General features: G+C 42.6%; 1 protein-coding gene across 1 annotated transcript; it reads left to right on the top strand.

Moving 5' to 3' along the window:
- Positions 1–9,443: 9,443 nt before the first annotated feature.
- Positions 9,444–15,115, top strand: LOC306785057 (ficolin-2-like; the record flags this gene model as incomplete). Its single annotated transcript, XM_079279281.1, is given in 6 exon segments — positions 9,444–9,511; positions 12,794–12,878; positions 12,880–12,896; positions 12,898–12,967; positions 14,862–14,985; positions 14,988–15,115. Coding segments are annotated over 6 exon segments (492 nt in total).
- Between the last annotated feature and the right edge of the window lie 822 nt (positions 15,116–15,937).

Raw genomic sequence — 15,937 nt, 5'->3', positions numbered from 1 at the left:
TTGTTCATTCAATAAACATTACTGTCAAACTTTGTCAAGACTGTCTTCTCTGTTTCGGAGCAGAGAGGGTGGAGAGGGGAGCTTTTGAACTTGCAGAAAACAGGTTTGATTCTCTTTTACAACCTTTTAACAATGGCTCAAATAGAGACCATGACACCCAAACTCTCTCTCGCTCGCTCTTCCTCTACTCTCCATCTGGACACAATCAGCTCAGGTGTTCTCCTTTGACTGTCAGGGTCTTGAGAGGTGAGAGAAAACAACAAAACAAAGGGAAAGGAAATGCCAACAGAGGTTGTTAGTATAACACCACCACACTATCCAATCTCTGGGCAGGGGGATTTACAATACACCTTTAAAATAGCCACAGTTGCTGCAGTCTATGATGTTCCAGTCTGTTCTTTAGTCTGTGGCGTTCATCAAACTCAGGATACTTTTGTTACTTGACTTTAAGGCAGTGCCACCTCCGAGGCAGCTTCAGTAACCCTTTAAAAATCACGGTCGACCACAGGATGAACGACATGTTTAACTTGTTTTTAATACTTTAATCGTAAGAACGCAGCAGAGGATTTAATCAAGACGCAGGACCGCACACACACACACACACACTTGGCTGAATGATTTCAGAATGGTGATTACAGGGACTTGGGATGTCACAGAAATCAAACTGGACTTCAGAAAAAAAACAAATCTGGACGGTCGTCAGATGGATGGAAGTTTTGCCCTAAACAACAAACCAAAACAAAACCAAAACAATGCATGAAGTCACGGCCGAGAAGGCGTTTTGCACGAGATGAAACGAGCAGTCAAGCGTGTCCTCCTTTGCTACGGTCCACCAGGCTCGGGAGACAAAAGTTCTATTCGTGCTTGTTGGCAGCTATTCTTCTGGCACACACGACTACAAATATCAAGCAAAACACGACAAAGCACATAATTGAAGTAGAAAAAAAACCAGGTTGAAGACTTGGTGAATCAATGCCCGGCACGCACAGCTCTGTCCGGTGTTTCACATTAGACGATGACGTAAACACTTACCAAACACTGCGTGCAGTTGCTGCATTGCTCGTCCCAAGAGCTCAAATAGAGATGAACTGTCTCATGCGAGTAGGCCTCGTGCCCGACAGAAACCCCAGGCAGAACTACCAAACGCTGAAAGGTAGCAGCTGTGTGTGTCACAAACGTCGAAACCGTTCACCTCGGGAACGCATCAATAACCTCTCAGTCGATGTAGTTTTGTCACAGGGGTCGCATTGCCGACGCGCGTGGCATAAAAGATAGCTTTTGTGTCTTTGGCTGGAGCTCTCGTTGAAGTCACAATCGAAGGATCGGTGTTAATTACTGTGCATGTTCTCTTTGTGTAATGATGTTTTCATTGAGCCTAATAGATCCAAGTGGAGTTATGGAGGATCCCAGTTCAAAGGAGACCGTTGTTTTGATTTTGGTTCAAGCACAGATGCAAAGGTTAAAATGCTCGTTGTTGTCTAAGTGGCAATTATGTCCTGAAAACGGAGGGTGACGCCCCCAGAGATTAGTCGATACTATTGGTGGAGACCAGCAAACACACACACACACACACACACACGCTGTCATAGACCAGCGCACAAGGTCACAGATACACACAGCACATATTGTAGATACACAAAAGACCTACAGACACAAAGACGAAGCGGCAGGTGTGACAGACTGATGGGATTAAAATCTCTGGATCGATACAAAGCGACGGAGGATAATAAAGGAGCTCGGGCTACATGTGGATCTAATCGTGCAAACATCACGAATGGCCATTCTGTTGCCACAGCGACCGTAACGATGTTGTGTCCGATATATGAAACATCCTCCACTTGGTTTTCTCTCTACCTCGTTGTTTAATAAGAGACATTTAATTACTAGACTGATGACATTTTTACGTTGGCAAAAAAATGAATGGAAGCCTCTCCGTGCAGACACATTAATAATCCGTGCACCGAGGGGACTAAATCCAATCTCATATGTCAATAAACTGTGAAGTTCACGTTTTTTTGAAAGAGTCGCAGCCTCGGCCTGCTCCGCTGACTTCTGCTTCTTCAGTGTGTGATTTCCTGAACAGCCCTGAGAGAGAGGGAACAGGTGTGAACCTGCTGCCGCTGTTCATTTCCTTTCCAACAACAGTAATTAGTTGATTAAAACCAGAACGAGGCGACGGTCACATCATTACAGCGCTTATACAAACACCTTAACAAGGTTTTCTTCATTGCGTCAAGGTCGTACTGTAAGAATTGACGGAGCCGGTCTTTAACCAACTTCTGCATCAATTCAATTCAAACAAGAAAACATTGACTATTTGCAGTTGCCTATTTGCGCTGAGAGTAACCGAAGCATTCCTTTAGAGTCGTGTCTCTCTCTACCTGATTGATGTGAGTCCAATCTTTGGTCTCCAGCATCTCTTGAGAGAAATATCTGTCTTTAGTTTCCATATGCTCCACTATCTTCACCAGCTTGTTGCTAACTTTGTCTGTCTGCTGTTTGTTGCTGAGCAGGGAGTGTACAGTTGTTGTTTTCGAACCCTTTTTAGTCCAGGAACATGAACGCAATGAGCTTAAACAAAGTTTCGACTATGCTTTTTTAAATTTCTTTAATTTACACAATATTAAAGCACGTTTAAGGATCCCTCTCTCAGCGACGTCTCATTGCAGCCTATTGCACACAGCAAACGACAAGTCCATGTCCAGTACTGCAGTGTGATGTTATCGTGGCAGACGCGTTACATAACAAGTTTGTCTGCTTTGTGCCACAAGTGAGCATGTCGTTTGCTTCACTTTGCACTGGCAGACTGTACGCACTCCCTGAGACTTTAGCTCGATTACCCTCCATCCCTTTGTGCTTCTATATACGGTTATTTCTCTCTCTTTTTCTTTTCTCCCTCTTCTTCGTTTGCCCACCTCCTGGCTGCCTTTGGCAATGCCCCAGTCGCCTTGGCACTGTCCCTGCTGCAAGGATCCCTTCTCTCCATCTATCACCATCATTGGCTCTGATTTTCTGCATCGTGGAAGAGCTTCTCCGGAAGTCCCGCCGGAATTCCACACAGGGGGATAGGCAGTCATGCACACACACACACACACACACACACGGCTTACGTGCAAACACACACATCCTCAGACAAAACGTTGCCTGATATATCATTTTTTACCTCTTCATTTATTCATCTCTATCTGTCCATCTATCCATTGGCTTCGGTCTCCTGGGCGGATATCTTGCCTGATGAATAATGTACTGCTGTTAAAGGAGACCACCCGAGGGGGACAGAGGAGGGAGAGAAGAAAAGAGAACGAGGACAGGTAAAGTGAGGAGGAAGGAGAGATGAGAGACCTTTTTGTTGAGAAAGGAAATCCTGATATGGAAGAGAGGAAACAGAGGAGGAGACGGATGCGCAGCCGAAACTCACAGCCGAGCACAGTGAGACACATGGCCCGTGATCATGTCGAATTAATGACGGAGGGATCAGCCTATTAAACAAGGACACAGGCTGAAAGACTAGCCTGGGAGGGAGACACCAACGGGTGGGAGGAGGAGGAGGAGGAGGAGGAGGACGTCAGAAAGATGGCAGATAATTTGCTCTCCTTCGTTGAACGTAGGAGAAGAATTCAGGGTGTAAAAGAGCGACAAAGAGGATGAGGGGGTCTGAGGGAGAAAAGAGAGGCATCAGGTTCCACCCGAGCTGCTGTTCTATTAATAGAAGTCAGAGCACATTGGGGGGGGAAACCAGCCAATTAGAATCAAGCTGCACTACCAGTGGTAAACCCTCAGACACATGCACGCAGAAACCTGTCAGACTTGCTGGTATTGTCACCTGGTTCGTCTCTTCAGAGACCTCCATGGGAAGCCGCAGGCATCGTTATCCAAACCCAGTCGACCTCACCGACGACGTTTGGTCGGTCGGTGCGTCGTGTGCAGGAACGGTGCCACACAGGTTCTCTCGTTCGGGCCTGAGGGGCTCTGATGCACTTGGGGGTTTTGTGTGGTCGCGGTGATGTAAATCAGCAGTGAAATAACAAATTGGTACACACGGTTTACATCTGGTTTCGGTGTTTCCTGTGTGACCGCGGTTGCAGTGCAGAGACTGATCTACTTTTACCCGTCAGCCGGCATAAAGAGGTTGCCCTTTTGTTCTCCCCCATGAGTCCAGGCCCACTTCATAAATCATATATACAATTCAATAAGGAGAGACTTAAGTGAAAGAGTAATTGAATCAATCAAAAGTGGTTGTCAATTAATTAATCACTGGGCAGGTGGTTCGATCCCCAGCTCCTCGTATCCACATGTGCCCCTGGCCAAGAATTCAATTAGTCCTGATGGTATCAGTGTAGACGGGAACAAAGTTGAGCTGTTATGAAGGTAAAGGCTGCCTGGGTTGCATGAAATATGACAAAAACAACAATTTAAACTTGATTGTGTCAAGGTTTTCTCATGTTTAGAACCTAATCAATCAAAATAAAAACAAAAGACATCTTGCAATAAATGAAGCTCCATTTGGGCATCTTAGCTGGGAACGTTACCTGCTGTGTCAGCAAACTTTGAGTTTTAAAGGCAGTGAAAGCTAAATGGCGACGTAAACGTTTGCTTACATCAAACAAACAACACGCAGACTGCACTGCGGAATCACCGGGGGAACATAAACTTAATGTAGACGGCAGTATTCTCGGCTCAGATGACTGATGATGATGATGATGAAGGTGTTGTTGTTGTGCCACGCATACAAATATGTTCAGCCTGCAGATACCGAAAATGTATATGAAGCAGCTCCACATTGCGGTGCATACATTTTCTTGTGACGCCATTTAAAACACTTCCGATTTTTGATCTTCTAATTTGTTGTCGTTTTTTTCCGATTTATTGATGTCATAAATGCTCACACAACCTATTTTTCCGGTGTATGTCTTAACTTTTGCAACGAGAGATATTTGACTCAATGAAATCAATCTCGGAATCACAGATAAAGAAAATAAAGGAAATATTCTAACACCTGAAATCAACAACACACCTTCTGAATTAACGTTCTTCTTCAACACCGAACATAAGTACGACACAGTCACGTCTCTACGGAAGAACGACAAATTTTGTAGTGTCCATGTCATTTGTTCGCCATAAACAGCCAATGGGCCGACTGTGCAGACGTTAGCTGTAAGCTATCTAGTAGAGGACACATTAGCGTGTCTGTTCGGATCAGCCTCGGTCTGAATTCACCAGGAACTCCAGTTCTTTGTTTTTTAGCAGTTCCATTTCCTCCAGTCAATCTCATTTTTCATCTCTTCTCTGTATGTTTATGAAGCAGATTCATTAAGCCCCGGGATTCGCATTCATTTTTCACTCAAGTTGACATGTTTTCAACGCGGGCGGAAGGGTCGCTGCATTAACTTGCGCTGCCCAGAGCGCTAATCACAAATTTCCATTGACTCTGACCTCAAAACGTTGTTTCACATTTTGTCTGAACACAGGGTGAAAACGTCAGCCAATGGGTTTACCGGGGGGGGGGGAGCATTCTAGTCTTAATGCTAAGCTAACCAGCTGCTGGTTCTGTAGGAAAGCAAATAAGCGTATTTCTCAAACAGATTATTCCTTATTTTTTTGTCTGAGTGATGCTGTTTCTAAGATGCCACATCTGTCACTCTGCTCCCTCTAAATTTACTCCTTTTTATAGTTTTGTTCACATGAATTTTACGATTATTGATCATAGGGTGAACCCTAACACCACTTTACGGTTCTCAGTGTCAACTTGGGGACGGTCGTGAAAAATAAATAATTGATTGAGATTATCCACAAGACTGAAGTTTGCGTGTGCTGAATCAAATCTGCTGCAGAGTGGAGATGATTTACTTTGTTGGGAACGTTTAGCCCCGGACGCCGAGGTTCCCTTTCGACCTGCATTATTGATTCTCTGCATTACTCCACCGTTCGCTACCTTCCCTCTTGTTCCCTTTCATCCTCTTAATTTGATCTCTCTGCCTCCCTCGGAGTCTCTCTTCATTGAGATGCCGTCCCCTTCCCCACATCCATCAGAGCATCGCCTCCCGCTCTCTCCCACTCCTCTTATCTCATTACTCTCTCTAATTAGCCCCAAACGAGCCCGCAGGAACCAATAACACGCCTTTGCTCATGCACATCAATGAGCACACACACACACACACACACACACACACATCTGTATAGTCATGTTTTATTTGTGTGTGTCACTGCATACGTCCGCGTTATTCACATCAGTCTTTCTGATATTTGCATGTGTTGATTCGGCCATGAGTTTTTGGCAGACTTTACTTTGGTTGATTATGCAAGCGTTTGTGTGTGTGTGTGTGTGTGTGTGTGTGAGTGTGTGTGTGGCCAGCTTGGATCTCAGTTGGATACAGGAAATGCATATTTGGTCGGGAACAGATGATTGTTAGGCACACTGTCCCAGGCAGAACTCTGTACCAAGGAGGTGGCCAGTGAACACACACACACACACACACACACACACACACACACACACACACACACACACACACACACACACACACACACACACACACACACACAGACATTCTGTTCACTTGCAAAAAAAGAAAAAACATGCACAAGCAAAGAAACAAGTCCATTAATCAGCGCCACACTTAATTGAAGAGATTATTTTATGCTTCTTTTCACACTGGTAGATGTTTTTTATTTCTGCTTCTGAATGCATTGTTTGAACATAATATTTTGTAAATACAGTGACGTTCAGTCGAGTGGTGGGTTTAAACGTGGTGAGAGGGTTTATTAGTCAGCTGTGTGTGACCGAGATGCAGTAACCAGGCACAGCTGCAAGTGCAGCTAAACAAACACTCATACATAAAAGATGAGTTCCTCTCCACCCCGCTTTCTCTCTCACACACACACACACACACACACACACACACACACACACACACACACACACACGCACACACACACACACACTATATCTAAAAGTGTTTACCTGAATTTATTGACTAATCTTCTTTTTGTAGGATTTAATTTGCTATCTCTCTGTGTGCTCAGGAACTGGACAAACAAGGTTCCTCGGTTCCACTTATTTAAACCTGTCTGGATCTGTGCACCTGTGTTTATTTCTGTCTTTTCCTCCTCTCCTCCTCCTCCCCCCCCCCCCCCCCCCCCCAGAGAAATACCTCGAGTTTCTTTCTAAATAATCATCGCCACTCGGCTACGAGTCTTGTGTCCGTGTATGAGATGGGCTCGGCTAAGCCTGTTTGCCGTTGTGTGATGAATTAACAGCTTTTGTATATTATGACTGTGCGTGGAAGCAGGTCACGGTGAATCAATAGTATCTGTGGAGTGAAAAGAAACACAATCTCTCATCTTCATCTCTGTCTCACAGCTGTATCTGTCTTTTTCTTTCCCCCACCCTCAATCCTCTCTCTCTCTCTCTCTCTCTCTCTCTCTCTCTCTCTCTCTCTCTCTCTCTCTCTGGTTTTACCTCATGCACTCAAAAGTAATGAGTGACTTGAAGGGCAGGGGGTGAAAACACAAATGAACCACAGAGAGCGAGTGAGTGACAGAGGCAGAGGGAAATGGAAGGGATAGAGATTGTCTCCGATATCGATCTGGTAATCCTCGTCGTGTTCTCTGGCAATTTTAATCTTCCTCCGACACAAGATGAGGAGACGCAGGGAAAGGGCGAGAGAGAAGAGCAGTACATGGAGGGAGGGAGGGAGGGAGGGAGGGAGGAGAGAGGAGGAGCAGTGCCATCCAGTGGTGCAGAGGCATGCTGCAGCACTGAGGGTTCCTCTCCTTGTTTCATTGATCAACATCTGTTCCTGTGTGCTCGTGTTTGTATGTGTGTGTTAACAAAGCGTGCTGCTCATTCATACACGAGCCAAACGCAAAAACACAGTCGACTCCTTTCAGCCCTCTTTTTGGAACAGACGCTGATAATCAGTCAACATATGGTCCCCGAGACACACTCTGTCTTTATTTTCATAAGAAAAACTAAAATAACAAAAATAACAACTTATAAATAAGGACAATATTCTACAGCATACAGTATTGCCAAAATAACTTTTATACGCACAGTTTTTCACATTTTAGTCTCAGCCAGAGCAACTGAAAGCTGTTAAAAATGGTTTTCTTTGTTGACAATGGATCACATGACTTGTTGGTGTCTTTTCGCTCATTGTTTTGTTTTATAGCTCGCGAATTCATTGTTTTGGTTCAGTCTCACGGATCTCGTTGTGCCTGTGTTTTCAGCGATAAAGCTCTAATACCCCTACTGCTCACAACTTGGTCAGCACTACGCGTTAAACAGACACAGTTAGCGACGAGTTGGTCAACATAATGAAGATTTTTCCACTTTTCTTCTTGAGAATAAGTTCCTGGAACTCTTGATTGTGATAATTGTGAAAGGCCTTTTTCAAAAACTACTAATGATGTCTGAATTCCAGGGTCCTGTTATCGTGCCCTCTGGTTCGCTGTCACTCTCAGATCCATCGATAATGTTAACACCTGTTCTTATCCTAGCTGTTAGTAGGGTTGCTTTACCTCTAACTAATATAAATACGTTAAATCATATATTTATTCAGTCCAAAATCTCGTGGAACAATCTCATGTGGGGGAAATGTTCATGTGTCCACATACTTTTGTCCACATCAGAATATACACCCTATTCAAAGCTCTCTCTCACAAAGAAGCCTATTTTCTGCCTGCCGCTCTATCTCTTCTATTTTCCCTCCGGCTACATCGCGATGACCTCAGAAGCCATTTATTAACATGGATTATATGTCGACAGGAACAAAACCTGTCAGATGATCAGCAGCTACACCTCTCTCTCTCTCTCTCTCTCTCTCTCTCTCTCTCTCTCTTTTTTTCTCTGAACCAATGCGCCACCTGACACAGAGATTGAGATGAAAAGAGCGAGCGAGAGAAGACGGAGTAATATATGAGAACAGAAGAACGATTGACCGTCATTGGCCTTCTCTCGGTTCATCATTCAGCGAAGGCCCTGGGTTTGATTTTTCTCTCCGTGTTCGAGAAGAGCCATCAATAACTGAGCTGTTAAAGTCAAACGGCTCCTCTGGTCGGGAGATCAGAGGAGAGAAGTTACACAGCTTCTCTTCTTGTTTTCAAGTACAGGACATCAAAGTCAAACGAAACACTGATACAGTATTTATAAGATAATGGTGGTTATTGGGATTATTGGTCTGCTCGACCACTATTTCTGATGCAGACTGAAATATCAACTGTCGGATGGCACATTTTGTACAGACACTAATGACTAAAGACTAAAGACGAATGCATTTTCCTCTATAGCGCCACCACGAGGGTAACACTTGGAGGTTTTTAGTGAAATGTCTAAAACTATTGGATGCATTGTCATGAAGTTTGGTACAGACAGTTCCCCGCAGGATTCGTGGTAATGCGATGACGACACATACTACAGTCTTCCTGCCGATGTTGATCCTTCCATGTGCATGGTGACCTGTGCGCTGCTCAACATCCTGCAAATGTCAGCAGCCCGCACCGTCTGCAGGATGTGAGTTCCTAAAGGTCGAACAACCTTCAGATACCTGCAGAGGAGAGAGAGAGGACTGACAACCTGAAATTGGTGTGTTCCTGTTTGTAGTGATACAATTGTGAAGTCTGTTTTATGCAACAAGAGAGTCAAACTTCACACTGGCCTACCTGTTGGCGGCGATGTAACATTATCTATGAAAATGTTTCCTCTCATGAAAAAAGGCATAAAACATCTGAACAGACTGACACTTGTGTGTCTTGTGTTGACGAAGGAAATGAATCTGAATTGTTGAAACTCACCAGAAACACGAGACTGTGGACCGCCACGAAGAAGAGGTAGGCTGACCTGTACACATGACCACAGGTCAAACCGTCGTCTTTGGTCTGGTTGGTGACTGATGACCGATTGAAGGATGAACGCACTTCCTCTCCTTCTTGGTCACTCATTTTTACAGAGGTGAGCCGAAATTACAAATCTTCATATTCATAGTCAGCCCAAGAAGACAAAAAGATCAAGATGTATCACTTAAAGGAACAAATGGATGGTTTCAAATCAATTTACCGTAGAGTCTTTATTGTACCATCGACTCTGTTTCATACATCCTACTTAATGGTCAACTGACCAAATGATTATGAATATTCATACCTGTAGTTTATCAGCATCAGTTGGTCATTTTCAGCCCATAGATATATTTATAAAATTCAGCATTGAAACAGTAAAAGTGCAACGAAGAGAGGATGAAATACGACCTGTCTGTGCCTGTCAGTGTGGACGTCCAAAAGAAATACTTTTCACTGAACTGCTTCCGTCTTCACAGCAGAACAGCAATGTGGTTATGATGGCTTCCGAGTAAGATATATGAGGCGTCATTTAATCTTCCTTTGTAGCTCCAATGAACAGGCCACTATTACCACTGAAGACTCTTTTTGGTGTCTAGCTCTCAGTTGCAATGCCAGTCTGTCGGCCAATAGAAGATACATTCTTTTGACATCGCTGATCCCACTTTTGTGCTTTTCTTTCTTTTCTAAATGAATCCATTGATCCATATTTCCGCTGCTTATCCAGGTCTGAAGGTATCCCAGACATCTTTCCAATCACGTCCTCTCTGAGCCATGAGGCCGAGTGGGATACACAGTGTAATCCCTCTAGTGTTTCGGGTCTGCAGCGGTGAGATCCACTCCAGTGTGAGTAACTGTGATGTCCAGGAGGCGTCCTTCATCAGTTGTCCCAAACCTGTTGCACAGAATCAGCGATTCCCCTCCAAACGTTTCCACACAACCGAGTGCTGCCAAATAAATTCAGTTCTTTCACTACCCCAAAGCTCATGAGCATAGATGAGTGATGGGAAGAACACAGAACCACTAACAGTTTGACACACATTACTGCTGATGTGGCAGTAATCTGTGTGACAATAACAAATGTCAAATGTGATATGTGGTTCAACCCACGGCTATGCAAAGAACATATGCGTCGTGGGAAAGGTCAACATGTAAACACAAGGAATTCATTGTGGAAGTACAAAACCTCAGACTCAGCATGAAAAACAATGCCAATGGAAAAGTCAATTTGGATCCTTTTTTTGTGATGGACTCAAATTCAAAGGCATCCAGAGCTGGTGACGTAGTCGAGCACTCATGATGTGTGAGAAGGTAAGACGATGGTTTCAACAAACAACCAAGAGACCGCTGTTTGATACCACATGTTGTGATTCGTTTGTGACAGCTTTTTCATAAACTTACTTTCCACACAGGACGGGGTCTGCTGCATGGAGGTTAACAGTAAATTACGTTGTAAAATGAGTCATCAGCGTTATTCACACGCTAGATAAGGAAATTCTCTCTCTGGACTTCAAATACTGAGGTCAGGAGTGCAAATTCCACGAGTTCAACTTCCCCCAGAAGGTTAGAATGTTCAGACTTTATGACTTTTACGACGTTTTCGCACATCATTCAAATGTTTATTCAAGTTTCCTGAATAAAAATATCTATTTACTTTTCCTTTTCGTTTTTTTTATGCCTAAAAATTGTTAAATTCAAACACATCAAAGATGTCAGAATCTGCATTAATAATATGCAATGGCTTTCTGGATTTGTTGTGTAATTGTAGAATAATTCCAGTCTGTAAAACCACCTCATCACCAGAACCAATGAAGCAATATGACCTCAGCTTCTGCAGACCTTTGAGTGATAATGATGAACTTCATTGGTCTGTGTAAACAAAGCTTATCAGTGTCACATGCTTCACCAGACGGGCCGAGCAGACTGTTTAAAAGTGCCTTGTTTCCCATGAAGGTTTACTTCAACTGACGGAGACCAACCTTCCTCTCCGTGATGATGATGATGCAGGTAAGAGCTACAGGTTCATTTAAACCAGATTATTTTTTATTTTATAATGAAAAACAAATGCTGCTTCTATTTTCTTGATACTTAGAAATGATTTTCATAAATGTTTGTTATTTCCTAAAACAAATGCCTCATTCTTATCATGTGCTATAATTAAGATTGTATCATATTAATGATTAGCATGATTGTTAGTAATGTCATTAGTAGTAATAGTACTAGAACTAGTAATGTCTGTGGGAGCAGCTTTATATTGTCAAGATTTCAAAAACCAGAACTTCAGCGGAGATTTTGAGGTAAAATGTACGAATGTTATTCAGTGAAGCAAATGTATGTGTTTCACAGTTTACAGTCAAAGGTTTGTTGTTTATAAGTTGAAGTGTAAAGGCAAGAAGTTAAAGTTATTTCTTATAGATTATCTCAACCATTTAACAGTTTAATCCTGCTATTGTTAAATGAATCAACAACAAAAAAAATGGGCAAATTATTTCTCACTGTTATTATAATGCGTACTTGTTGATTAATATTATTGAGGAGTTTATTGTTATTGTTATTGTTACACTGTCAGCCCCAGTGAACACATATTATCTGTTGCCAGTTGTCAGATCTGTGAACTCGCTGAAACAAACGGCAAGCAACAATTTAAATAAAATATTACAATGTCAAATGAAACCGCACAGGAAACAGATGTGGATAGATTGCTGTGTTTTGTGACTGTTTTAAAATGAACCTCTGCTCAAACACCCAGTGGGACGAGTTCAGAATAACTCAGCAGGAAACCCCAAATGTTGTAACTGTTGGTAGTTTTCACAATGCACGTGAATTATCGAGCAGCGAAAGTACAGGAGTGGAGGTGGATGTGTTTACAGCTTAAGTATTGATGAAACGTGTTCTTTGATACTAGCATCAGGACCAAAACACTTGATCACACTCTTCTTTCCATCTTAATGTCTTTTGTTAGACTACGAGCGAACGAGCTGCGGGTCGACATGGAGGACTGGGAGGGAGGGAAGTACTCCTCCTCCTCCATCGATTCTGAGGACGCATGGTTATCATCTTCACGTGCAGCTTCACTGGCGGAGCGGCAGGTGAGGATTACTGTGTTGCTTTGGGAAGTCTAGCTTTAAATGTCACGGTGACAATTTCACAATGAAAGTGAAAGAAAGCATTGTCTGCTTGTATTACTCTTAACAGACTGGATCCTCTATTTAAGGCCATGACAGAAGCATGAAGTTACTGTACTAATACAAGGTTCCCAACCTTGGGGTTGGGAACCCTCCTAGGGGTCACTAGAAACATCTAAAGGGGTCTTGAGTATTCACAAATGTATATTCTTCTTTTGGACTTTTCTCAAATATGAGCTTTTTTTGTGAAATACTGGATCATTTTACCTTTTACCTGGTGTCATTTAAAAAAAAATTTGAGGCTCAAACACAAATCTAAACGATTGGAAACCGCTGGTTTAATATTTAACAGTTTACTGTATTTGAAACGCTATTCACATGTGTTTTTATGTAAGATATGAACGTGAAAAGTGACTAAAGCTGTTAAAGGATCTCTATACGATGCAAACAACAGCTGTGTGAGGATATGGTGGAGTTATGTTTACATGAGCAGAGAAGTCTCTCCCTCTGTGTGTTTCTCTGCTTTGTTTACATAATCATTACTGTACGTCAGTGCATATAAAAACAAAGAAAAAAGGTAACTTAGATAATTCACTGGCAAAATGAGGACACAGTAGCACTAGTAGAAGGGCTTCTGAGTGTCAAACATCAACTTAAATTCAACTAACTTTATTTATAGGGGACAGTTTGGAGCAGGGGTGTCAAACTCATCTCCACTCTGGGCCACATCAGCATCACGGTCGCCCTCAAAGGGCCGGTTGTAACTGTAAGACTGTACAACTAACTTCTCCTAACATATTGTTAAATAACTCTCTCTGCATTTTATTATTGTTTATTCAAGTCTACAAATATTGTACATGCAGTTATATAAATGAAAAATGATATTTAAGCACAGTTCTGTTATTATAACATAAATCATTTTAATTGAGGGTTAAGAAACCCACATGACTATCAAAGATCAAACTATTAAAGAAAATAACAAAGACAAATATCAAACACAAGTTATTACATTAACTTTGTTCAAAGCTGTTTGTGTCACCTCTCTGCATCACTAATGTTCCTCCCTGTCGTCGTCCTGTGCATGCAGCTACATCCAAGAGCTGCTCACTGAGAGTCAGGTCTGATGAACATGGATAGATGATGTATCCGTGTTGTCTGTGCTTTCATCAACAGTTCATTAGAAACACAAGTACCTGCTCGTCTCTTAGCTAGCTGTGTTGTTAGATTGCTGCTAGTTCATCAACTCGGTCTGCGATGGTGTTTCTTCACAAACTGACATTTGTAAAAGTCTGTATCTGGTCGGAGCTCTGCTCACATACCTTCAGCATGCACTGGGCTGTAGCTGTGTAAATATATTCTGCTGTGATTGCAGTCTGCCTTTTAATTCTTGGACAGTTTGATGTTTTTCTTGGAGGCTAAATTTAGCTCCGCGTTTGGTGTCAAAATGCCGACGTGAATTGTATCCTTCATCACCGACACGCCTCATAACACAGAAGACAGACCCGTTGTTCTCCTTGAAGCACAAACATGTATTCGCTTTCCCATCTTTCATTACATTTTCTTCCCGCTGCATCAATTTTTCTCTTCGTGGACATTTTGGGATTATTTGTCGATCTTTTTCAATCGTTGGAAAACCTCTTTTCAGGCTGTTGCCTCTCCTGTCCACCTGTTGTGATAGTTTTAATGTCGGTACACAGACAACATGCTATCTCATAATTTCAACTTTCTATCTCATCATTTCGACCATGGGGATACTTTTATTTTCAAGTCTAACTTTTAATTATTTTTCTAAAAAAATAAAAATATTTTTTTTATTTTTTGCTGGCGGATTCGCGGGCCACATAAAATGACGTGGCGGGCCGGATTCGGCCCGCGGGCCTTGAGTTTGACACATGTGGTTTGGAGGAACACAACAACATGAAGTTCACCACGTTTAACAAAGATCAGGACCAGCGGGATAAAAACTGCGCTCAGCATTTTCTAGGAGGTTTCTGGTACGGAAAAGGCCACTCGGCTAACCCCGCCGGCATGTTGATGGTGCCATCGCATATGACAGCGTCCTCAACATTTGGCGAACGTGGAAAGGCCCGAACTATACTCCCTCAAGACGATTTGCCATGAAGATCAGATCAGTCGCTACATGTACATGCACACAGTAAGCAGATTATCTGTGCATTAACCGGATTGTGTTCATACTTCATCCTACAGGTGAGGGGAGTTTTGATGTTGAGGTTGTTTGTGTTTTTACTACTGAATTCAATATCCACAATTTTCATTTTGTGTTGTTTTTGGGGGTCCCTGTGGACAAAAGTGGTAGTGTTTTCAAGCACCAGAGTCCCTTTAGAAAACCTTTTACTGCAGCAGGGTCTGGCACTCTGCCCCTATCCATTCTGGTTCTGGTTCTCCCATACCTCCCTTCCCTCACATACTTCAGAGACCATCAAAGCAGGATCAACGGATGTTAAATGCACATTGAGCATTGAAGACTGTCTGAGACAAGCCTTTCTTAGGTGGGCAGGTTAATAACAGACGTGTTGACTAAACACACAGTGTCGCTCTGGTGTTGCTGTATGGGAAGGAAAGGTGTGGTCTCCCAACAGGCCGGCTGACTTAATCTCACACAGCAAAAAGAGTCCAAACATAGAAAGATCCTCCACTGCTGCTGGATGAAGACGAGGACATGTCCTCCGACTGGAATCAATCAAGATGTTATCGTTGGAGTACAAATATTGTTATTGTTATTAAGTTTTGTAGTAGACAGCAGCACGACACAATAAAAAGCTGTCATATCATGAATATGCATACACATTGTGTCAGCATATTACACAATCATTCCATGTTTAAACAATTTGGTTTTTGCTCCACGCCCTTGTTAGAACAATACAAGAAACTAAATTAAACATTTTATCATCCGTTTTATATTTAAGTGATGTTTCTTTGACTTCTTGCAAAATATATAAATTGTATTATTACACATATAT

The sequence above is a fragment of the Melanostigma gelatinosum genome (assembly GCF_949748355.1).
Source record: "Melanostigma gelatinosum genome assembly, chromosome: 11".
In the NCBI taxonomy this organism is placed as follows: domain Eukaryota; kingdom Metazoa; phylum Chordata; class Actinopteri; order Perciformes; family Zoarcidae; genus Melanostigma; species Melanostigma gelatinosum.
Note: the sequence above shows the minus strand (reverse complement) of the source record. Positions and strands in the feature narration are given on the sequence as shown.